This window comes from Oncorhynchus kisutch, linkage group LG17 (assembly GCF_002021735.2).
Source record: "Oncorhynchus kisutch isolate 150728-3 linkage group LG17, Okis_V2, whole genome shotgun sequence".
NCBI classification, from domain to species: Eukaryota; Metazoa; Chordata; class Actinopteri; order Salmoniformes; family Salmonidae; genus Oncorhynchus; species Oncorhynchus kisutch.
In genome coordinates, this window is record NC_034190.2 from 59,139,620 (window position 1) to 59,163,982 (window position 24,363).

Below are 24,363 nucleotides of genomic sequence, written 5' to 3' on the forward strand. Positions count from 1 at the left end.
TTAGACTTTTAGAGGTTAAGTGCAGTCGGATGTAAGGTGGATGATTGTCTTCTCTGTCGATGTAGATTCTCCACCCATGTGACTCGTCATATTCCAGCATGATCCAGAAGCTTGCGAGATCCATCAACTTCACTCTTATTCTTTTATTTTTCTACACTTCTTTTTCTCTCCACAAGCCGCTGTGGCTATTTACTCTCTTGACCTGTGTTGTCTTAAACTCATTTCTTTGTCTTTGGCCTTCTTTGGCCTTTCTCCTTCTGAAAAGCGAACCACTTAGCATAGTCTGACAGAGACATTGAGCTGATTTTAACATGGTGGAAGAAATAATGGATTCTTCAGAGCATCTCCAGTGATCTGTCAGTAGTGTAGGCAGGCTGATTGACTGTGAGTAGACTGTTTTTATGATTCATTTTTTTATAAACCGCCCCTTCCATCCCTCTTCAGTAGCACAAATTATACAGAGTAAGCTAATTTATGGTGCTAGTATACTATATTTTAGAAAGTTGCTATTTCAGAAATGTATTTTGTATGTAGTTTGGTTAAAATGGCACTACCCCAAGTGGGCACACGTGGAAAATAATTGGCGTTTTGGTTTCGTATCTCAGCTTCTGTTTGAACGTGCCTATTCCAATTGTTGGGAGGGGCAAAATACTTTTTTTTATTTATCTGTTATTTTACCAGGTAAGTTGACTGAGAACACATTCTCATTTACAGCAACGACCTGGTGAATAGTTACAGGGGAGAGGAGGGGGATGAATGAGACAATTGTAAACTGGGGATTATTAGGTGACCGTGATGGTTTGAGGGCCAGATTGGGAATTTAGCCAGGACACCGGGATTAACACCCCTACTCTTACGATAAGTGCCATGGGATCTTAAATGACCTCAGAGAGTCAGGACACCTGTTTAACGGCCCATCCGAAAGACTGCACCCAACACAGGGCAGTGTCCCCAATCACTGCTCTGGGGCATTGGGATATTTTTTTAGACCATAGGAAAGAGTGCCTCCTATTGGCCTTCCAACACCACTTCCAGCAGCATCTGGTCTCCCATCCAGGGAGTGACCAGGACCAACCCTGCTTAGCTTCAGAAGCAAGCCAGCAGTGGTATGCTGACTTGGACACTCCACATTCTTTTAGCCTCTTTCTGACAAGAACTTCTATAGGCTTTCATACCAAATGTGAGGCGAAAGCCTGGTGGAATCTATAGTAACCTTAATCTTCTGGGTCAGGGCATCCATCCTCAGCCCCACTACAGATTTCCCCCTGGCTGTGTCCAACTTTAGCTCTGCCACATTGAAGAAAATGTGGGATCCCACCTCAAATCCTTGAAAGCATGTGGAATATTGCCTCATCTCCTCCAATATCCAGTATACTTGGCTGATCTGGTTTTAGTTGAGATTTGTTATATTTTGCTTTGCCCCCCGTCCACTTATAGCTTGCTGTTGACTCAGTACTATGGAAAGAGATTTGAGTGGTAGGCTCTGTTGACTTCTCTGCCCTCTGGTAAGAGCAGCAAAGCTGAAGAGCTCATCAAAGCTCCCATCTAAGCTGCCTTCTATTTTCAGCCTACACTTTCAAATCAGTTGGTTTTCTGTCTGGAAAAATGCATTCCAGATTATGTGTGAGAGAGCTTGTGAGGGACTGTGACAGAAGCATGCTGGCAGTTATCATCAGGGCAAGTGTTCATCTTGCTCTGGCTCTACACAATGAGTGCTCATCTACCCCACATATAATTGTTCCCCACAATGAAATCGGGGAGGGGACTGTGGATCTGTCTCCGTTTGTATGTTAGTCACACGATATCTACGACAACACTGGGACGATTTTGACAACTTGGGTGAATGATGCGTCTTGCCTTGATCTGGCATATACAAAATTACACATTGGCGGGAGCTAAAGTAATTATTATCCAATGTGACTTAGTCATGCACGCATACATTTAACATATGGGTGGTCCTGGGAATCGAACCCACTACCCTGGCATTACAAGCGCCATGCTCTACCAACTGAGTTACAAAGGACCAGTTAATCACATGCTGCATAATTCGTGTTGGACAACATGTTCACTGTTGCCTTGTTAGATTTGGAACTGGAACAGACTTGGCAATGTTCACTAAGAAGACAGAGCAGCACAGAGAGAGAGGCGTGTTCACAAAATCACTGGACATTCATCACAGTAAGGAGGACATCCACTGCTTGTGATCCTGTTTCACCAGATTGTTGTCCCATTCTCTTCTGGCTCATTTCACCTCTACTCTACCATTCAGACATTGGTCACACAGTGATGACACGCTGTCATATACTCCCCTACTGCGACAGGACAGGGAGATGACGTTGGCTGTCTGAGCACAGCGTTGTCTGCAGTTGGCATGTCAATCAGTGTAATTTAATTTATTTTCCCTTTGCACCCTCAGTGTGCAATAATATTAGAGATCCTGGTGCACTGTGAGTGTTCAAATGTCTGCCAGTGAATTGCTGAAAATTGCCCTAGTGTTCCATTTAGGGTTTAAGTAGGCTGTAGTACGGCAATTGAATCTCATTCACATTGGAAATAAAATAGAACTGAGTTATACTGACAATATACAGTGGGGAGTTTGATGGGTCTCCTTTTAATACTTATGCTCCCATCAACGCTCCCTTTCCATGTTATTACTTCATTTATGTTCTCCCTAGTGCTCTCCATCACTCTTTAACAGGATTCTTCCTGCTCTCTCATTCACTAATTCCTATTTATTCAGTTTTCCTCTCACTCTGTGTGTACTAGAACTGCAGAAAGATTCAGTCAACACCACTGGGTCGTTCCACCATCAAAAAGCACAAGACAGAGTATTTTGACACCCACTATATAACTATGTTTCTATAGTTAGAAACTGGTAAGATTGGCATTCCTGACACATTTGTTGTTTAAATAACATTTTATCGCTGAGAAATTAAGCTAATTGATTGCACCCAAATTGGCAATTTTAATTCATAGGATTCCGATCATCATCTGATTTGGACAAAACTTTTTGCTACAAATGAGTAAGCCATGAGAACCCCATCCAAAACGGGAAAAAGCCACCCACGGACACCCCATGCAAACTCAGCCCAATCGGTATACAGTACCAGTTTTCTGTTTAACAAATAGTAGAAAGCTGTAATGTATTCCCTGTGAATCTGGTGACTGTCTGTGTCCGTCCCCCCCCGTGCAGAGAAATGTATTTGTAATTGAAGTCGCTTGCATTATTTACCTTAAATTACAGTGGGGCAAAAATGTATTTAGTCAGCCACCAATTGCAAGTTCTCCCACTTAAAAAGATGAGAGAGGCCTGTAATTTTCATCAAAGGTACACTTCAACTATGACAGACAAAATGAGAAAAAAAATCCAGAAAATCACATTGTAGGATTTTTAATGAATTTATTTGCAAATTATGGTGGCAAATGAAGATGCCAATCTTACCTGTTTCTAACTACATAAACTATTTCAATCTGAGATTGTGGGTGTCTTGGCTTGCTGAAATGACATCACTGGAGTCGTTCCATATGTCATCCCTTTTCCTATATTGTCAGTGAACAATGTTTTTAAAGGGCTCCATTATCAAATGTTGGCTGTGTGCCTCACTGTGTCCATAGCAACAGAGCCGCTGGTTTCTCCTTTGTTGGAGTTTGCTGTCCTCCTCCTACTCAGACTTCTTTTGATGATGGAAGGATAGTGGATATCATTTATCGAGTTGAAGTCAGGGAAATAAGTTAGTGGTGGGAGTAGTAGCTTACAACTGCTTCCTGTGAAGAAGACTGACACTCCTCTCTGTCTTCCCCAGGTGTGATTGACAGCTGTCAGACCTAAATTACGATGGATGAGCTCCAGGATGTGCAGCTGACTGAGATCAAGCCCCTGCTCACAAATAAGGTGAGTGGACAGAAAGATCACACAAATGTACATTTTAGTCATTTAGCAGATGCTCTTATCCAGAGCGACTTACTTAGTGCATACATTTTCATACCGGTCCCCCATGTGAATCGAACCCATAACCCTGGCATGGCAAGTGCCATGCTCTACCAAGTGAGAGAGATGCGCGCGCGCGCACACACACTTTCCTTAACACTAAAACCCATATACCCCTTTCAGTATGTAAGTACCCGCTAGAGAAAGTTGTCAGCTGTCTTCATTAGCATACGCATCAGATTCATCTACTCTGATCAACCTAAATAAATACCATTGAAAAAAATGAATTGTTTGAATGAAGTCATGAATATTTTGTTTTATAATGAATAATGATATATATAAAAAAAAAATTAAGGACATAAAATGCATGTAAGTGTGTTTTATTCCACAAAGAAATAGGCTACTGCAACATGTAGACCTCGCATTTTTTAGTTTCTCTTACATTAAAAACATTAGTGTAATACATTTAATTTAATTTGTAGATTCGATTAGTACTTGAGTTACAGTAAGTAATAGTCTTGTTACAGCGAAACGGAGTAGAAACAAAAGAGGTTATAAGCAAGGGGCGCAGGTCAAATGATTTGTCGTAAAGGTAGGCCTTAACACTAACATTTGATAAATAGCCTAGTCCATAAACAATTGTTTGCATAAACAATAGTGTTGCATGGTATTCTGAAACTTTTGAACGGTTTGGTACTAGAATTTGTTACTTTTCGTACTTCTGTGCAGCCGATTTCCCCCTTATAGGGTGAGCACTCTGGTCTGCGTGGGCTGCATCACTCATGCTGCACAGAAGTTGACACACTTGAATAATGCGACATGTAATGTAGAACTGAAACCGTTAGGAAATTGTTTTGTGAATAGTAACTAACAGGCTAGAACACTTTACAATGCAAGAAGATAACCTACAAAGCTAGACGCTACTGGTAACTTTTCTTACTAACTTACAGCTGAAGCTAACCTCAATTCACTACCCCTAGTACATGGTTTGTGATAATAGGCAAACCATAATGCAAAATATGCTAATTTCAAAGCTGATTTGCCACCAACTCTTCATTAAGGGAAGATGAAGGGAAGAGGAAGAGCAGTTTGCGCTGCTGCCACAATTCTTACACTATTGTTCTAAATTCAATCATACTCTTCATCCTCATCATTCAGCTAATTCAATCGTGAAGTCGTGCACAATTATTATTTTCGATCTGGTTTCTGTCACCCATTCATCCTTTGACGTCATTCATTCAGTGTGGTGTCGTGACTTTACTTTCATTCAATCTGATGACTGCTATTTATCCAATCAACTAACTATGTTTAATTGTTACCCGATTAAAAAAAAATATATATATTAATCATGTAACAATTAACTCATTAGGGATTTGGGGCACCACGAGCAGTTGTTTAAGGAGTTACCATCTCCTGAATTAAACTCTAAAGGTCTCCCTATCACATCCATAAAACTGTCAACGTAAGCTTTGTAACATTCTTGGATCTACAAAAACCCCAGCCTTACTCATGAAACAGTACTACACAAGTTGGTTTAATTATTTATTTACTAACTAGCTAAATAATTACACAGGATAATATACACTTAATACATGAGAACAAGGTCCTTAGTGGACTGACACAATTGACACTTATTGTTGATACATTTTAGAACAATTCTCACAGTAATCATATACTTTGCACATGAACCGCCACTTGTTTGGAGTGAGAAATCATGAATGTATTTATGTGTGAATATGCTTGTAAGGCTTTGATTGTCCAAAGGGTCCGGACCCGTCTCTTCTACTGTTGTTCACTCTGGAAGATGCTCCTGGCAAGAGCTTGGCTAGCCAGCCGTGTCAATGGTTCCCACTGGGTGATGAGAGTAGCGTAATAAGGTGATTTGAGAAGAGTTGTATAGCAGGATCATTTGAAGAGTAGTAGGATGGTCCCACTTAGAGTCGCTTTTCTACATATTTGACTTAAGACAGCTAATCAGCCGTACCAGTGATTGTCCGAGAGAGTTGTTTTCTCCACCTTGTGTCGAAAGTCAGATTTTGAACCACTACACTGGCAGCTGCAGCCTGGCGATGTTCTGGTCTAGTCTGGGAGGTGAGTTGATTTTCTTCCCCTCATGTTGAGGATCAAAGTTCCAACCATTTAAAAAGATGTAGGCTCCCGCCTCACATTTTTCTGGTCTAATATTAATTTCTGTTCCAACCCTTTTATGCACGCTGGCTGTTCCATCAGTCTGACATGCTCTCTGACCTCACTCGGGGCATGGCTACTTACTGTGCACAGTTTATAGAAGACATGCTCTTATATGGCTCCTAAAATCACATTCCTCAAAAATAATTTATTGTTTTATATTTCATATACAACATTAGGGATGGAAAGGGAACATACTTTCCAAGGTACAGTATTTCCTTTATAATGACATCACAAAATGAAAACCAATATGATATTTGTTTTCTGTAGATAATCTCTGACCATTCCCCACGTTCTTATGTTAGAAATATTGTTCCAGTATTCGCTTTAGAAACTGTTAGCGTTTCGGTGGAAAGACTGTCTGTTAACAAAGACATTCCTTTGATTAATACTGGAGTGGAAAATAGTCTTCTTCTTTAATTTATGACAGGCTGTGAGCTGTCAACCCCCACCAGTTCGCTCCCTCCCATCTTCTGTGGGTGAGAGAGGTTTGGTTGCGGTCAACCATTGTCAAGCTGATCTGACCCATTGGCTCCTCACAGGACAGTCATGACAGGACACATTAACGCCTGGGTACCAACGCCTTACGGGGTATTTGTCTTGGCCCCTTAAGGTAGTAATAGGTGTGTGGGGGGGAACTGGTAAATAACCTCAATACTTTTCTGCTTGTGATTTTAAACAATTCTGACAACTTAAGCAATGTAAAATACAAATATTTAGGTAAAGTAAGGGAAGGAGCAGAGTGGCCTTTGGTGGTTCTAGTGTTAATTAACTACCACTTTCACACTCCTTTACTCCCACATAGGTTCACCTTTCACTAGCCTCACCTGATCATTTAGCCATTGCAAGAACTACATCTAAACAGAGGGTCCATGCACAGCTCTGTCAATCTCCACATCTACATGTTATCAGTCTGCTGACATAGCCCATACTGCTGCTGCGCTGGTAACCTTTGGAAACCAGGCTGGAGGAGATGATATGAGAGGCTGAGCCAAAGTGTAATGATATTGGATTTACATTTGCTCAAGGGCACATCGACCGAGTTTTCATCGAGTCGGCTCGGGGATTCGAACCAGCAAACTTTTTGGTTAATGGCCCAACGCTCTAGAAGTAATGGTAGATTAGATGAGACTGTATTGGTAGTTAGCAGGTACTTGGAGCTGATATAAGATTGACATTGTCAGGAAGAGGGCTTGCATAGTGGGCTATATTTGATCTCATAGTGAATCAACCATAAGTTTTAAAACAGCATCTCACTTTGTTCACTACACTATGGTGGGTGGCTGAGGCACTTGAATCACTCTGCAAGCTTAAACACCTTGACCCTGCCTTGTTAGATATGGCCTGACTAACTGTAGTGGGGAATGTGACCGTGAGTGAGAGCATGTTTGTTCTGACTGTGTGTAAGGGTCTGCAGTAATGATCCTGTATTAGCTCTGCGACATCTGCTCAGTGTCTCCACTCCACTCCAGCAGTACATCACTGCTAATGATGAGGGTGGGTGGAGAGCTCAGTATGAGGACAGTAATGACACAAACACAGGGTGAAACACACACACACACACACACACAGAGAGGCAGGACCTGGCATCAGCCACTAGAGGTAATCTACTCCACACAGTGATCTGAGACGGCTCGTGGTCCCCTCAGCCTCCTAGTGAAGGCTGTGGCTCTACAGGCTCTTCAGAAGGCCTTGGAGCAGAATGGAATACTGAGGGATAATGAATGAGGAGAGAAGAGGAGCTTTTTACCCTCATGTGCTTACTCTGCTCTCTTTTTCTCACTCTCTAGATTAGAAGGTTAAGAGATCTGGCACTCGTTTATGACTTAAACTCATCAACAAATTTTCTTCTCTCTGCAGAATGGGCGGAACTTCCAGGACTTTGACTGTCAGGTGAGTCAAACATCTCTTAGATGTATGAAATGTGCCTAACATATCATGGAATGGCTGGGCACATTTGGGTCCGGCCGGGCACATTTGGGTCCGGCCCAAATCCGACTGCTCTCTCTGGATCTAGGGCCTATTGGCCAGGAGTGTGTTGTCTACGTTAGGCTGGTCAGTCTGTGAGATTGTTGCAGCTTTGATGCTGTGCTAATTACTCTTGAGTCTTTGGAGAAAGCAAAGTTGTTGTTTTGTGGTTTCTGGGTGGCAATCTGAGCAACACCATCATGGTAAGTGATAATGGCTGTGTTTTCAAAGGCAGCCTAATTCTGATCTTTTTTCACAATTGAAAATATCAGAATTGCGCTGCCTGTGTAAACACAGCTATTGTAATATGCATCTATCTAGCTGATAGTTAGCTTTGTTTCCTTCTCCTTATGATACATGGTTGACTTATTTCCACGCACACACTCTCTCCTCTCATGCGACCTTGTAAGACACTTCTCTGATTGGTGATTGATTGGCCAAGCAATACTTGTGGCAGATTTGACAGGGGCGCTGTATGTTGTTAGCTCAGCCACTTGTGTCCGCTGGGTTGGTGTGCTGTAGATTGCTGTTATTTGACAGTGGATGTATTCACTGAATCCTAACAACCCCGAGGCTTTGCAGTGTAATACAGCCAACCTAGCCGCTACAGGGGCCTTGAGAGAAGCCTTGCTGGATCTCATTCCGTTAATGACTCTCCTCTCCCAGTCCTTCAGTGCTATTCGGCTTCCTAAATTAACATCCTGCACCTCAGCTGGCTTCTGAAGCACCATTTATTTCGAAGTCTACCTCGTCTTCACGATTTCTGAGACAGATAGACCCAGGCATTAATGGAACAGAAAATAAACAGCCTTGCAAGTTGCCAATCCCATCAAGGGCTGGAGCTAAATATAGCAGCAGGTAGGGATCTACGTTGAATCTTGAGTGTGCTCAATAGAGCATTCTCTGTTACCTACTCCTCGTCTCGCCAGCAGAGAGCAAGGACGTCATGGCAACACATGCCCTATGTATGAGGGGTGACGAGGGCTGTTGCAGTGACCGTATTACCGCCACACTGGCAGTCACGAGTCATGAAGGCAGTCAAATTCCACATGACCGTTTAGTCACAATATGGCAACTGCACCGCAGGGCTCTCCAGAGGGTGGTGTGGTCTGCACAATGCGTCACCGGGGGCAAACTACCTGCCCTCCAGGACACCTACAACACCCGATGTCACAGGAAGGCCAAAAAGATCATCAAGGACAATAACTAGCCAAGCCACTACCTGTTCACCCCGCTTCCATCCAGAAGGCGAGGTCAGTACAGGTGCATCAGAGCTGGGACAGAGAGATTGAAAAACAGCTTCTATCTCAAGGCCATCAGATATTTCAACAGCCACCACCTGCACAGAGAGGCTGCTGCCTACATACAGACTTGATATCATTGGCCGCTTTAATAAATGGAACACTAGTCACTTTTTAATAATGCCACTTTAAGAATGTTTACATATCTTGCATTACTCATCTCGTATGTATGCACTGTATACTGTATCCTTCACTATCTATTGCATCTTAGCCGCTCTGTCACTGCTCGCCCATATATTTTATACTTCTCATCCCGTTCCTTTATTAGATTGTGTGTATTAGGTCTTGTTGTGGAATTGTTAGATACTGCTGCACTGTCGGATATAGAAGCATAAGCATTTCGCTACACTCGCAATAACATCTGCTAACCATGTGTATGTGACCAATAAAATTGGATTTGATTTGACAGTAATTAGGTTTCTCCAAGCTCTGATGCTGGTCATTAGTAGCCTACCAAACATGCTAACTTCCTGGTGCTCAGCACTCTTTTGTCCCTCTAATCACTCTGACATCAATGCAAATGTGTTCGAAAATCTCATCAAACAGCCCATGAGCTTATGTTGCTCTACATTTCTATAGGCTATACAATTGCGTGAGAAAACCAACTGATGGCCGCTAATAGAAAGACGAGGTTCCCATCAACTTTCTACAGGCTAGACCTACTATATTTATTTTTCAACTTTCCCAATATTAAGCACAATGCTTATATTTTACAACAGAAGTAAAGCCTACCTGGCTGGCATGAAAATGAACCATGTGGAAAGTGTCCTCCATTCGCTATTTAATTGCATATATTACATGTTTTTTTTCCCCCAGCTGCCCCTGTTTCCATACAGGTGCATGATAATGGTCCATTCTAAATCAAAACAAATGTCATACATATATTATTTAGTATAGAGTACCAGTCAAAAGTTTGGACACCTAGTCATTGCAGGGTTATTCATTATTTTTTTACTATTTTCTAAATTGTAGAATAATAGTGAAGACAACAAAACTATGAAATAACACATATGGAATAATGTAGTAACCCAAAAAGTGTTAAACAAATCAAAATATATTTGAGATTCTTCAAAGTAGCCACCCTTTGCCTTGATGACAGCTTTGCAAACTCTTGGCATTCTCTCAACCAGCTTCACCTGGAATGCTTTTCCAACCGTCTTGAAGAAGTTCCCACACATGCTGAGCACTTGTTGATTGCTTTTCCTTCACTCTGTGGTCCAAGTCATCCCAAACCATCTCAATTCAGTTGAGGTCGGGTGATTGTGGAGGCCAGGACATCTGATGCAGCACTCCATCACTCTCCTTCTTGGTCAAATATCCCTTACACAGCCTGGAGGTGAGTTGGGTCATTGTCCTGTTGTAAAAACAAATGATAGTCCCACCAAGCGCATACCAGATGGGATGGCATATAGCTGCAGAATGCTGTGGTAGACATACTGGTTAAGTGTGCCTTGAATTCTAAATAAATCGCTGACAGTGTCACCAGCAAAGCACCATTACACCACCACCTCCATGCTTCACGGTGGGAATCACACATGCGGAGATCATCCGTTCACCTACTTTGCGTCTCACAAAGACACAGCAGTTGGAAGCAAAAATCTAAACTTTGGACTGCAGACCGGAGGACAGATTTCTACTGGTCTAATGTCCATTGCTGGTGATTCTTGGCCCAAGCAAATCTCTTCTTATTATTAGTGTCCTTTTAGTTGTGGTTTCTTTGCAGCAATTCGACCATGAAGGCCTGATTCACACAATCTCCTCTGAACAGTTGAGGTTTGTCTGTTACTTGAACTCTGTGAAGCATTTATTTGGCCTGAAATCTGAGGTGCAGTTAACTCCTCCCTTCCTGTGGTGGTCCTCATGAGAGCCAGTTTCATCTTAGCGCTTAATGGTTTTTGCGACAGCACTTGAAGAAATTGTCTAAGTTCTTGAGTTTTTCCGGATTGACTGACCTTCATGTCTTAAAGTAACGATGGACTGTCATTTCTCTTTGCTTATTTGAGTTCTCGCCATAATATGGACTTGGTCTTTTACCAAACAGGGCTATCTTCTGTATACCACCCCTACCTTGTCACAACACAACTGATTGGCTCAAACGCATTAAGAACTATAAAAAATCCACAAATTAACTATTAACAAGTCACACCTGTTAATTGAAATGCATTCCAGGTGACTACCTCATGAAGCTGGTTGAGAGAAAGCCAAGAGTTTGCAAAGCTGTCATCAAGGCAAAGGGTGGCTACTTTGAAGAATCTCAAATATATTTTGATTTGTTTAACACTTTTTGGGTTACTACATGATTCCATATGTGTTATTTAATAGTTTTGTTGTCTTCACTATTATTCTACAATGTAGAAAATTTTAAAAATAAAGAACCTGCAATGACTAGGTGTGTCAACTTTTGACTGGTACTGTAGGTAAAGACAACATTAAATCAAGAATAGTCTGATTGGGTGATAATATTAGCCTACCACTTGTGAATGATGACCAGTATAAGAAACAATGCCTTTTTTTGTGCGATATGTTTTAATAAGGTTTGTATCAAGGTTTGTAACTTAAGTGGCCAAATAACTTGTTAGAATTTAGCACATTAAATCGCTTTACAAGGGGTGTAGAGCCTAAATGGCATTATTTTATTTGACCTTTATTTAACCAGGTAGGCAAGTTGAGTTCATTTACAATTGCGACCTGGCCAAGATAAAGGAAAGCAGTTCAACACATACAACAACACAGAGTTACACATGGAGTAAAACAAAAATACAGTCAATAAAACAGTAGAAAAATAAGTCTATATACGATGTGAGCAAATGAGGTGAGATAAGGCAAAAAAAAAGGCCATGGTGGCGAGGTAAATATAATATAGCAAGTAAAACACTGGAATGGTAGATTTGCAGTGGAAGAATGTGCAAAGTAGAAATAAAAATAATGGGGTGCAAAGGAGCTAAATAAATACAGTAGGGGAAGAGGTAGTTGTTTGGGCTAAGTTATAGATGGGCTATGTACAGGTGCAGTAATCTGTGAGCTGCTCTGACAGCTGGTGCTTAAAGCTAGTGAGGGAGATACGTGTTTCCAGTTTCAGAGATTTTTGTAGTACGTTCCAGTCATTGGCAGCAGAGAACTGGAAGGAGAGGTGGCCAAATGAAGAATTGGATTTGGGGGTGACTAGAGAGATATACCTGCTGGAGCGTGTGCTACAGGTGGATGCTGCTATGGTGACCAGCGAGCTGAGATAAGGGGGGACTTTACCTAGCAGGGTCTTGTAGATGACATGGAGCCAGTGGGTTTGGCGACAAGAAAGAAGCGAGGGAAAGAAAAGGGTCCAGATTGTCTAGCCCGGCTGATTTGTAGGGGTCCAGATTTTGCAGCTCTTTCAGAACATCAGCTGACTGGATTTGGGAAAAGGGGAAGGCTTGGGTGAGTTGCAGTGGGTAGTACAGTGCAGTTGACCGTGGTAGGGGTAGCCAGGTGGAAAGCATGGCCAGCCGTAGAAAAATGCTTATTGAAATGTTCAATTGTAGTGGATATATCGGTGGTGATAGAGTTTCCTATCCTCAGTGCAGTGGGCAGCTGGGAGGAGGTGTTCTTATTCTCTGTGGACAGTGTCCCAGAATCTTTTTGAGTTTGTTGCAGGAAGCAAATTTCTGCTTGAAAAAGCTAGCCTTGGCTTTTCTAACTGCCTGTGTTGGGTATATTGGTTTCTAACTTCCCTGAAAAGTTGCATATCACGGGGGCTGTTCGATGCTAATGCAGAATGCCATAGAATGTTTTTGTGTTGGTTAAGGGCAGTCAGGTCTGGAGAGAACCAAGGGCTATATCTGTTCCTGGTTCTACATTTCTTGAATGGGGCATGCTTATTTAAGATGGTGAGGAAGACATTAAAAAAAAACACAAAAAAAACAGGCATCCTCTACTGACGGGATGAGATCACTATCCTTCCAGGATACCCGGGCCAGGTCGATTTAGAAAGGCCTGCTCACTGAAGTGTTTCAGGGAGCGTTTGACAGTGATGAATGTAGGTCCCTTGACCGCTGACCCATTACGGATGCAGGCAATGAGGCAGTGATCGCTGAGATCTTGGTTGAAAACAGCAAAGGTGTATTTAGAGGGCAAGTTGGTTAGGATAATATCTGAGGGTGCCCGTGTTAACGGTAGGTTCATTTGATAATTTTATATATATTTTAGCAGTGCTTGAGTTTCAAGTTTGGAGAAGAACATTTTCACCATTAAAAATGTACCTTTTTATAAGAAATAATTACATGCATAATCGCATTTGTGGTCACTTTTGATTGCGTTTTCCTGCTAATAGAACATTTGTACTTTTAGCCTATTATTATTGCGCTTATAATGTGAAGAAATAGCCTAATCGTTTATCAACATTTTTAACTAAACGTTCTGATTTGTTGCATTAGCCACATTGCTTAAAACTGTTTTTTGATGATAGTGGTTGTATTAATCTGGGATCTATCGCATCCCACAACTGTCTCAGCCTATGTTTTGGAATATTTATTTATTGCACAGAATAGAATAGCTATGGGGGATAGTAGATTGGCATAGGCTAGTGCTTTTGCTGTTCGTTAGGCCTACTCATCTTGTTGGCTGACAAAGTACATGTGGACAGTTCTTCCAATATCTTAAATATGCACCTAAAAATTGGATAAGGACACTCGCGTTTGCATCCCCAATGTGTCGGTCTTCACTTGTAGCCTGTGAGAAAGACCCGATAACGTGACAGTGAGGCTTGTGAGTGAGAGGCGCTTCGGATTGTGCAGCACACTCAAGGAGAAGAGCAAATATTAAGATTTTATTCAGGTTTCTTCAATTGTATTCTTCATACTATAAAATATAAAAAATGCCATGGAATTATAAGCAAATCTTGTCTGCTAAATGAAGTCCGCAGCTATTTGGCATAGACACATCAGGACCTAATGTAAGGACAACTCAAGAGTATGCAATTTTTTTTCTTTTGAAATAGACCACATTTTCTTCATATCATGCTTCTTTATATCTAAAATAAATAATGGATTTATTGTGAAAGTTTAGGCTATATTACATATATTTATTCGATAAAAAAAAAAAATGGCATGTAGACTATGTGTGGAAGCCAGGAGATGCTAAATGTGTTTGGTAACGAACAGTCAATTACCTACAGTTATTTGCTTGACAATCACCGTCTGACAAAATGTAATCACGGCCACAGCCCTAGGGGTGACATCTAGGGTTGCACATTTTGGGGAATATATGGGAATTAACAGGAATACATGCAAATTAATATTAATTCCATTTAAATGTAGATGTTTTTTGCATTGGATATGTTCACCATGTAATATGGAGACAGAAACATAAACCGTATCGTAAGTAGACATAATTGCAAATGATTGTATCCTTCCAAAAGAAATAAATAAAACTATTTAGTTACGAATTGAACTTAAATAAAATGAGTTGACTCTCCACATGGGATGATTTCACTCAACAACAAAAGGGAATATTGAATGATCCCCAATGTTCCATCTCCCAAAAACGTTTTCAACATACATCTGTAAAATGAAAGTCTAGAAACTAACGCTTTGGTTGTCTTCCTCTCTCCCTGGACCTCCTCAATGTTTACCTCTTAAACATCAGACTGAGGCCTCATCTTCACTGTCACTTTCCAACCTTGTTGAGGATGGCTCGTTGTCAGGCTCAAAAAGCCTCAAATTTGCCCAGATGGCCACCAATTTTTCAACCCTTGTATTGGTCAGCCTGTTGCGTGCTTTGGTGTGTGTGTGTGTGTTCCCAAACAAGGACCAGTTACACTCTGAGGCGGCTGATGTCGGTGGGATTCGGAGGATGATGGAGGCAACAGGGGAAAGAGCCACAAAGTCCCTTCCATCAGGTGGCTGACGAGATATGTTGGCACGACTGCCATATTGCATCTCCATCCTAAAGCCCTTGCTTGGAAGTATACTTCGCCAGACTCAAGAACATTGCCCTCATCCAGGCCAAGGTGGCGAGACATGGTAGTGATGACACCATAGGCCTTGTTGTTCTCTGCACCAGACTGGATGCTCTTGCCAGCATACTTGAGGTCCAACATGTATGCTGCGGCATGTATGGGCTTCAGGCAGAAGTCTTCATGTTTTTTAAAGTATTTCGGCAGACTGTGATATGGCCATTTCTTGGAGAGACTCCTTCCCCTCCAGGAGACTGTCTAGCATGATGACATCACAACGTCAATGGGTGTTGCGGGCAGCTTATTCTTCTCACTTTGCTAATTGAGGTAGATTGCTGCTATAACTTGATGACCCTTCACATACCTAACCATTTCATTGGCTGTCTTGTAGAGTGTTTTCTATTGTTTTCAGTGCCATGATGTCCTTGAGGAACAGATTCAATGCATGATGTGAGGGTAGGACTTCTCCACTTTAGACCAAGCATCCTTCATGTTCGCAGCATTGTCTGTCACCAGTGCAAATACTTTCTATGGTCCAAGGTCATTGACTGCCTTCAGCTCATCTGCAATGTAGAGACCAGTATGTCTGTTGTCCCTTGTGTCTGTGCTCTTGTAGAAATACTGGTTGAGGAGTGGAGATCTAGTTAATTATTCCTTGCCCACAAACATTCGACCACCCATCAGAGATGATTGCAATACAGTCAGCTTTCTCAATGACTTGCTTGACCTTCACTTGAACTCTGTTGAACTCTGCATCCAGCAAAATATTAGATAAAGCATGTCTAGGTTGGAGGGTGCTGAGTGAAGAACATTCAGAAATCTCTTCCAAAACACATTGCCTGTGAACATCAGAGGTAAACCAGTTGCATATAAAGCTCAAGCAAGACATTCATCAGCATTTCTCTGACTACGTTCCTCCATTGAGTAAAAAAAAAACGGATTCCAGGAGGACCATGAGCTGTTGCTACCGATAAGGTGTCTGATTCATCATTTTCACCTCGAATAGAATTAGGGGGACTTTTGTCAGATGTTGCTTGTTGTGAGCGCTGAGGGAATTGTATGCACTTGGCCAGATGATTCTGCATCTTTGTTGCATTCTTCAACAAATGTTTTGGCACAGTATTTGCAAACATACCCAGCTTTTCCTTCTACATTAGCTGCAGTGAAATGTCTCCACACATCAGATAGTGCCCATGGCATTTTCCTGTAAAGATTTTTTTATTTAAATGTAATAAAAAAACAATACCATTCCATGTTACCCTCCGATCCAACAGGTCCCAGACATGCTCAATGGGATTGAGATCCGGGCTCTTCGCTGGCCATGGCAGAACACTGACATTCCTGTCTTGCAGGAAATCACGCATAGAACGAGCAGTATGGCTGGTGGCATTGTCATGTCAGGAGGAGCTGCAGGAAGGGTACCACATGAGGGAGGAGGATGTCTTCCCTGTAACGCACAAAGTTGAGATTGCCTGCAATGACAACAAGCTCAGTCCGATGATGCTGTGACACACCGCCCCCAGACCATGACGGACTCTCCACCTCCAAATCGATCCCGCTCCAGAGTACAGGCCTCGGTGAAACGCTCATTCCTTCGACGATAGACATCAATCCGACCATCACCCCTGGTGAGACAAAACCGCGACTCGTCAGTGAGGAGCACTTTTTGCCAGTCTTGTCTGGTCCAGCGACGGTGGGTTTGTGCCCATAGGTGACGTTGGGACCTGCCTTACAACAGGCCTACAAGCCCTCAGTCCAGCCTCTCTCAGCCTATTGCAGATAGTCTGAGCACTGATGGAGGGATTGTGCGTTCCTGGTGTAACTTGGGCAGTTGTTGTTGCCATCCTGTACCTGTCCCGCAGGTGTGATGTTCGGATGTACCGATCCTGTGCAGGTGTTGTTACATGTGGTCTGCCGCTGTGAGGACGATCAGCTGTCTGTCCTGTCTCCCTGTAGCGCTATCTTAGGCGTCTCACAGGGCGGACATTGCAATTTATTGCCCTGGCCACATCTGCAGTCCTCATGCCTCCTTGCAGCATGCCTAAGGCACTTTCACGCAGATGAGCAGGGACCCTGGGCATCTTTCTTTTGGTGTTTTTCAGAGTCAGTAGAAAGGCCTCTTTAGTGTCCTAAGTTTTCATAAATGTGACCTTAATTGCCTACCATCTGTAAGCTGTTAGTGTCTTAACGACTGTTCCAAGGGTGCATTTTCATTAATTGTTTATGGTTCATTGAACAAGCATGAGAAACAGTGTTTAAAACCTTTACAATGAAGATCTGGGAAGTTATTTGGATTTTTACGAATTATCTTTGAAAGACAGGGTCCTGAAAAAGGTGCGTTTCTTTTTTTGCTGAGTTTATAAAATATATTCACCCCACCCAGTATGTTAATCAAAACTTACCAGAAAGCTTGTAGTCCTTGGCTCAGACAGTGCCGTAGTGTGGGCTCAATAGAATCTCATTTGTGTGCAAGATCTTGAGAATCAGCTGTACATGTGATGGAAGAATGCACTGTACATGCAGAGGGTTGCAATTCCATTGAATTGGGGATAGTTTAACCAAAAATATGCCACAAGACCTAGAATTGCCTTATGTGTATCCCACAAAGAAGGTTCACTGTTAAAAGCTAACGTTTTTGATGAATTTAAGCAAAATTCCCCAAATTCCAGGGCTTAACTTCCCATGGGAAAATTCCGGAAGTTTACCGGATACTTTCCAACCTTTTTCCAACCCTTGGCCAATCCACCCTCTCCTCTTCTCATTTTCCCTCATTACACCTAAGAATATTTCCCTATTTTTATAACAGTACAGAGGGGTTGGAAATAGGTTGCTGTACTCGGTCACTTAATTTGGTCTCTTATCCGTCATGGTTAGGAGGGAGAAATGGAAAGTATGAACATTGGTTTAGGATAGAATGAAGGACAGTGTTCTCGGTGTGTGTTCTGTTTGCCTTTTTTTTTTTTAACTCTTACCTCTTTCTCCCCACTTTTCGTGGTATCCAATTGGTAGTTCCAGTCTTGTCTCATCGCTGCAACTCCAGTACGGACTCGGGAGAGGCGAAGGTTGATAGTCATGCATCCTCCATAACACGACCCATCCAAGCCGCACTGCTTCTTGACACAATGCCCGCTTAACCCGGAAGCCAGCCAACCAATGTGTCGGAGGAAACACTGTACACCTGGTGACCATGTCAGCGTGCATGCGCTCGGCCCGCCACAAGGGGTCACTAGTGCGCGATGGGACAAGGACATCCCTGCCGGTCAAACGCCCCCCCCCCCCTAACCCGGACAACCCTGGGCCAGTTGTGCGCCGCCCTATGGGTCTCCCGGAGAGCATTAGGTTCAACTGGGCTGTCGTTAGGTGAGACCGAGTTGTGGTTATGATAATGGAAACAGGCAGTGCATCACCATTCACCATTTTGTCTGTCACAAAACATAAAAAGGCATGGTTGTCATGGCAATCCCCTTACCTCTATTCTTGACACAGTAGCGATATTTTTCCAGTCCAGTGATTGAGTGGAAATTGTGTAATATTAGTGTACCTCAAAGCACCAGTGATTGGCCTCCAGAAGATGGCATCATTAGCACACGTATGAGTCTCTGACTAAACCCCAGGGAGCAAGGGTATAGAATTGCAAAACCATCAGTTGATATAATTAAGTATTGCTGACAGAGCTGAATTCAACATTTCTTTGCTTTAACCATGACAAGTGTTCTTTAGTTTGATGATGGTGTCCTTGACTGGCCATGTGTAAGCAATATTTTGGGCTTGGTTTGTTTTTGTTCGGAGTTAGCCTACTCGTTGATGTTATTGATGTGACTGCTCGACACCATCCTATCCTCCACCCCGGCATGTCATGTGGTCTGTCTGTTTTCAGCATATGGCAATGGGCACTTTGACTGGCACAAAGCCTGGAAATAAGGTATACAGTGCTGACGACAACCTTCCTTATCATGTCCTCTCAGTGTTTTTCCTATAGGTCGGTCATGCGGTCTCCCCTGGTGTTCTGTGACCTAGATGACAGGGCAGGGTCCTGACTCCTTACGACAGATGTTGGGCGCCCGCCGAGAGACAGATTTAATGTGAAGGAGTCATTTTTGGAGGATCGGGTATTTATATCCCAACACGGCCATCAGGGGTGGTGGGGAGGAGAGTATGGTAATGGAGAGGAGGGGTAGATGAATGCACAGGTTAGTGTAAACACATTGGTTGATATGGAAAATGTACAACTCACTATCTTATGGTAATAAGTAAGTATGTAGCGCCCTCTTAGGCTGATGCCCTGAACTGCAATTTTCTGAAGATACATTTTTCTATGCAGGCATGCAGTTGCTCTTTCTTGTCTTTTTTTTGAGCTGATAGTTCAGTACTGTACACAACGAGTTGACAGTTTGTTGGCTGATCATGACAGTTAGCAGTTATTGTAAACTAGAAGCCAACTTGCTCGCATTGCACAAAACACCTGGTTTTAGTCTCTCCCACACCCTCGATGTGCAGAAAGCATGTACCCTGCAGAGAGGGGGCTGTATGTGGCTCAGGGAACCCTCATTTGCAGGGATACCCTCTCCCCCTCACAGTAATGTCACTATAAGGCAGGTGTTTCCTGTCAAGAAGCTTGAAGTACGCTCACAGACAGACATCTCAAAGAACCCCACCTTTTAGATCTCCGCTTTAGAAGCTATCAAATGTCAATGATGCAAGTCTGCTCAGAGCCTGGCCTAGTGATCTACACAGTTGTAGAATGTTCAGGGTAATTTCCTCTGTCTTAACTTCCAGGTCAAGTAGGTAGTACGTACAGCTTTGTCTTTAAGACAAAGTTAGCCTGGCGTGGTTCATTAACATTCCACTTGGACAAAGTGTTATTTGACATTTGTTGTGTGATTCCAGGACTGCCACTTTACTTCAATGAGTTAAGATTGTTCTAACTCCAGGAACCTGCTCTTATTTGGGGTTTATCAGTCCTCGCCAGCCTCCACGGCTGTGGTGCATGGTTAGCCTACTGCAGACCAGAGTGGCCATGGCAGCCAGGTTTCCCAGGGTTGGGTCTAGGTAGCAAAAATGGCACTGACCCAGTTTGGGATATGGTTTTGGGCTGCATTCCCCCTGACCTGAATCGGCCCTAATCTTGCCCTCAATCCATTTGGTACTAATGTTATCAAAGCTATTTCTGACACAGAGCTGTGTGTGTGTGTGGTCCATCTTTAGTTTCTTGTCTCTATGAGAGCCTATGGTTAAATCACAGCCTATTAGTGCAAATTGGTTCTGAAATAAACTGCCATCACAAGTTTATTCTTCCCTTTTAATGAATACGTTATGTTGTAGGCTCTCCTGACATTTATTGCTGAAAAACACCAAATTGAAAATGGGCCATAATGGAACAATGGGCCACAAACACTGATGGTCCTACTGGCTGGTTGGATTACCCTCTGATACAGAACAGTGTGGACAAAGAAACTGAGTGCACATGAAAGATAGGGAGCAAGGTCCGGAGAGCTGGCTGGCTGAGAAAGACCTTGTCATCTTAAGCGACTCTCAAACCCGGATCCGGGAGTGTAATCATCACCTCAAACTAATTAGCATAACGCAGCAGACATAAATCTTCCTAATCATGAAAATCACCAATGAAATATATTGAGACACAGCTTAGCTTTTTGTTAATCACACTTTCATTTCAGATTTTCAAAATGTGCTTTACAGCGAACTCTTGACATGCATTTGTGTAAGTTTATCATTGCATAATGCTATGCTAGGCTCTGCTAGCAGCAGGCAACATTTTCACGAAAATAAGAAAAGCAAATCAAAGTAAATCATTTACCTTTGAAGAACTTTGGATGTTTTCACTCAGGAGACTCCCAGTTAGATAGCAAATGTTCCTTTTTTCCCAAAATATTATTTTTGTAGGCGAAATAGCTCCCGTTTGTTCTTCACATTTGGCTGAGAAATCTACTTGAAAATGCGGTCACTATAACGCCAAACTTTTTTCCAAATTAGCTCCATAATATCGACAGAAACATGGCAAACGTTGTTTAGAATCAATCCTCAAGGTGTTTTTCACAAATCTATTCGATAATATATCCGTCGGGACAATAGGTTTCTCATTAGAAGCGATTGGAATAATGGCTACCTCAGTACTTTACGCAAGATTTTCTGCGGGAGCCATCATGTTCTTGCTCAATGTGGTCCCTTACCGCTATTCTTCAACATAAATGCGTAAAAAGATGTCACAATGCTGTAGACACCTTGGGGAATACGTAGAAAGCGTAAGCTCATTCGTAGCCCATTCACAGCCATATAAGGAGTCATTGGCATGATGCGCTTTCAAAAAATGCGGCACTTCCTGATTGGATTTTTATCTGGGTTTCGCCTGTAACATCAGTTCTGTTGCACTCACAGACAATATCTTTGCAGTTTTGGAAACGTCAGAGTGTTTTCTATCCAAAGCTGTCAATTATATGCATAGTCAAGCATCTTGTCGTGACAAAATATCCCGTTTAAAACGGGAACGTTTTTTATCCAAAAATGAAAATACTGCCCCTAGAGTCGCAACAGGTTTTAACATCCCAAATCTGCAGGTAATCCCCCCCATTTCATGCTAAGCTAACGCTCCCTCCATCTCTGTGCTGGGGCTGCAGGCCTGGGAGGCAGAGCAGACAGACTGTTCCCAATGAACAGACTGAGGATTAAACCCAGGCCTGCCCAGGCTCCTCAGAGTTGGCAACCAGGCTTCGAACAAAGCCCCTGCCTTCTAAAATAAAGGGATAATGTGTACTAGTTTAGGGTCATGAAATATTATATTTGAATAAAAAGAAAACAATGCATTAAAAAATCCATTAATATATCATTCTTGTGCAATTCATATCTATAGTCTACATTGAAGTTCTTCTTTTATCTGGCATTAGTGCACAAGCCAAAGTTTTAGGGCCTAACTGTATGCGTACCAACTGAAACCTGGCACAGTGGATGCTATTCTGTTTCTCAACAAGGCTGCAAAAGAAAGTAAGACAGAGTAGGCAATTATAGCCTCATAACTAGACAGTGGGTACTTTGATTTTCAAAACTTTTCTGTTATGTTTATTTTCTAAGCCTATTTTTTTGTATTATTATAATGCCGCTGTAAGGTATTAGGCCATACAGGCAGTCAGCTTACAATATGTACATTTATTTTTTCACATTTTGTTTAGTTTCAGCAAAATGATAGGCAGCTGACTGTTCAATAAGCCTTTCGAATGAATAGGCCTAAATGCTCATGAAAAATCAAATTGTTCAATAAATTGTTCAAGGACACAGTAGCCTAATTGTACAGTGCATTTTCACAAAAACATGTGCAAGTGTCAATTTAGTCTATTGTTTGAACTTTTTTCTTTCAGCAAAACATTATGCTACCTACTGTTCAATAGGCCTAAATATGTAAGTCCCATGCAGCCATTATTATCTCTATCAATTCATTTCTGGGTTACAATTAAGTACCTCCAGTGTGATGCATATTTTTATTTATTTTTTCATTTAAAATGTTAAAGAAGCAACAAATGGCTTCTTGGCAAAGAGCAATTTTTCAAGCCATAATTTAGTTAGGACTGTCTGGGAGTGGTCTTCGTGAGGAGGGGAAAACTAGATGTTATTGGCAGAGGTTAGACACGTTCTTATTGGTCTATTAACTACTTTACAGCCAAAACTCCATCCCACCAAAACTATTCAAACAGCTCTTACACAAAGGGTATCAGACAATCATGTTTTTGACTGAAATTAATACGTGTTGAAGAAAACCTATGTTCAGGGGGGGGGGGGGGGGGGCTGTACAGTGCATTTTCTATATTTGCGTGTCGGGTGAATATACAGCTAAACTAGTGTTCACTGCAGATTTGACAATAATGCCCAATTCCAAATCAACCACTAACATGGCATTTGTCTAAGAACCGGATGGATTGGAATGGATTAGACATCTACAGTTGAAGTCAGTTTACATACACTTAGGTTGGAGTCATTAAAACTCATTTTTCATGGCTTTAGAAGCTTCTGATAGGCTAATTGACATAATTTGAGTCAATTGGAGGTGTACATGTGGATGCATTTCAAGGCCTACCTTCAAACTCAGTGCCTCTTTGCTTGACATCATGGGAAAATTAAAAGAAATCAAGACCTCCACAAGTCTGGTTCATACTTGGGAAAAATTTCCAAACGCCTGAAGGTACCACGTTCATCTGTACAAACAATAGTACGCAAGTATAAACACCATGGGACCACGCAGCCGTCATACTGCGCAGGAAGGAGACGCGTTCTGTCTCCTAGAGATGAACGTACTTTGGTGCGAAAAGTGCAAATCAATCCCAGAACAACAGCAAATGACCCTGTGAAGATACAAACCAGGTACAAAAGTATATCAACAGTAAAACGAGTCCAATAGCGACATAACCTGAAAGGCCGCTCAGCAAAGAAGAAGCCACTGCTCCAAAACCTCCATTAAAAAAGCCAGACTACGGTTTGCAACTGCACATGGAGACAAAGGTCATACTTTTTGTAGAAAGGTCCTCTTGTCTGATGAAACAAAAATAGAACTGTTTGGCCATAATGACCATCGTTATGTTTGGATGAAAAGGGGGGATGCTTGCAAGCTGAAGAACACCATCCCAACCGTGAAGCATGGGGGTGGCAGCATCATGTTGTGGGGGGTGCTTTGCTGCAGGAGGGACTGGTGCACTTCACAAAATAGATGGCATCATGAGGGAGTAAAATTTATGTGGACATATTGAAGCAACATCTCAAGACATCAGTAAAAGCTTGAACGTAAAAGGGTCTTCCAAATGGACAATGACCCCAAGCATGCTTCCAAAGTTGTGGCAAAATGCCTTAAGGACAACAAAGTCAAGGTATTGGAGTGGCCGTCACAATGCCCTGACCTCAGTCTTATAGAAAATATGTGAGCAGAACTGAAAAAGTGTGTGCGAGCAAGGAGGCCTACAAACCTGACTCTGTTACACCAGTTCTGTCAGGAGGAATGGGCCAAAATTCACCCAATTTATTGTGGGAAGCTTGTGGAAGGCTACCTGAAATGT

The 24,363-nt window shown here is 42.2% G+C and overlaps 1 protein-coding gene across 4 annotated transcripts in view; it reads left to right on the top strand.

Moving 5' to 3' along the window:
- Positions 1–24,363, top strand: part of ndrg3b (ndrg family member 3b) — a 63,682-nt gene that overhangs the window by 19,603 nt on the left and 19,716 nt on the right. For all 4 annotated transcript variants that reach the window (XM_020506355.2, XM_020506349.2, XM_020506353.2 and 1 more), the window contains exons 2-3: positions 3,804–3,892; positions 7,976–8,008. In XM_020506355.2, the coding sequence (XP_020361944.1) occupies positions 3,836–3,892; positions 7,976–8,008 (90 nt within the window). In that variant the 5' untranslated portion in view covers positions 3,804–3,835. The remainder of the gene's footprint in view (positions 1–3,803; positions 3,893–7,975; positions 8,009–24,363) is intronic.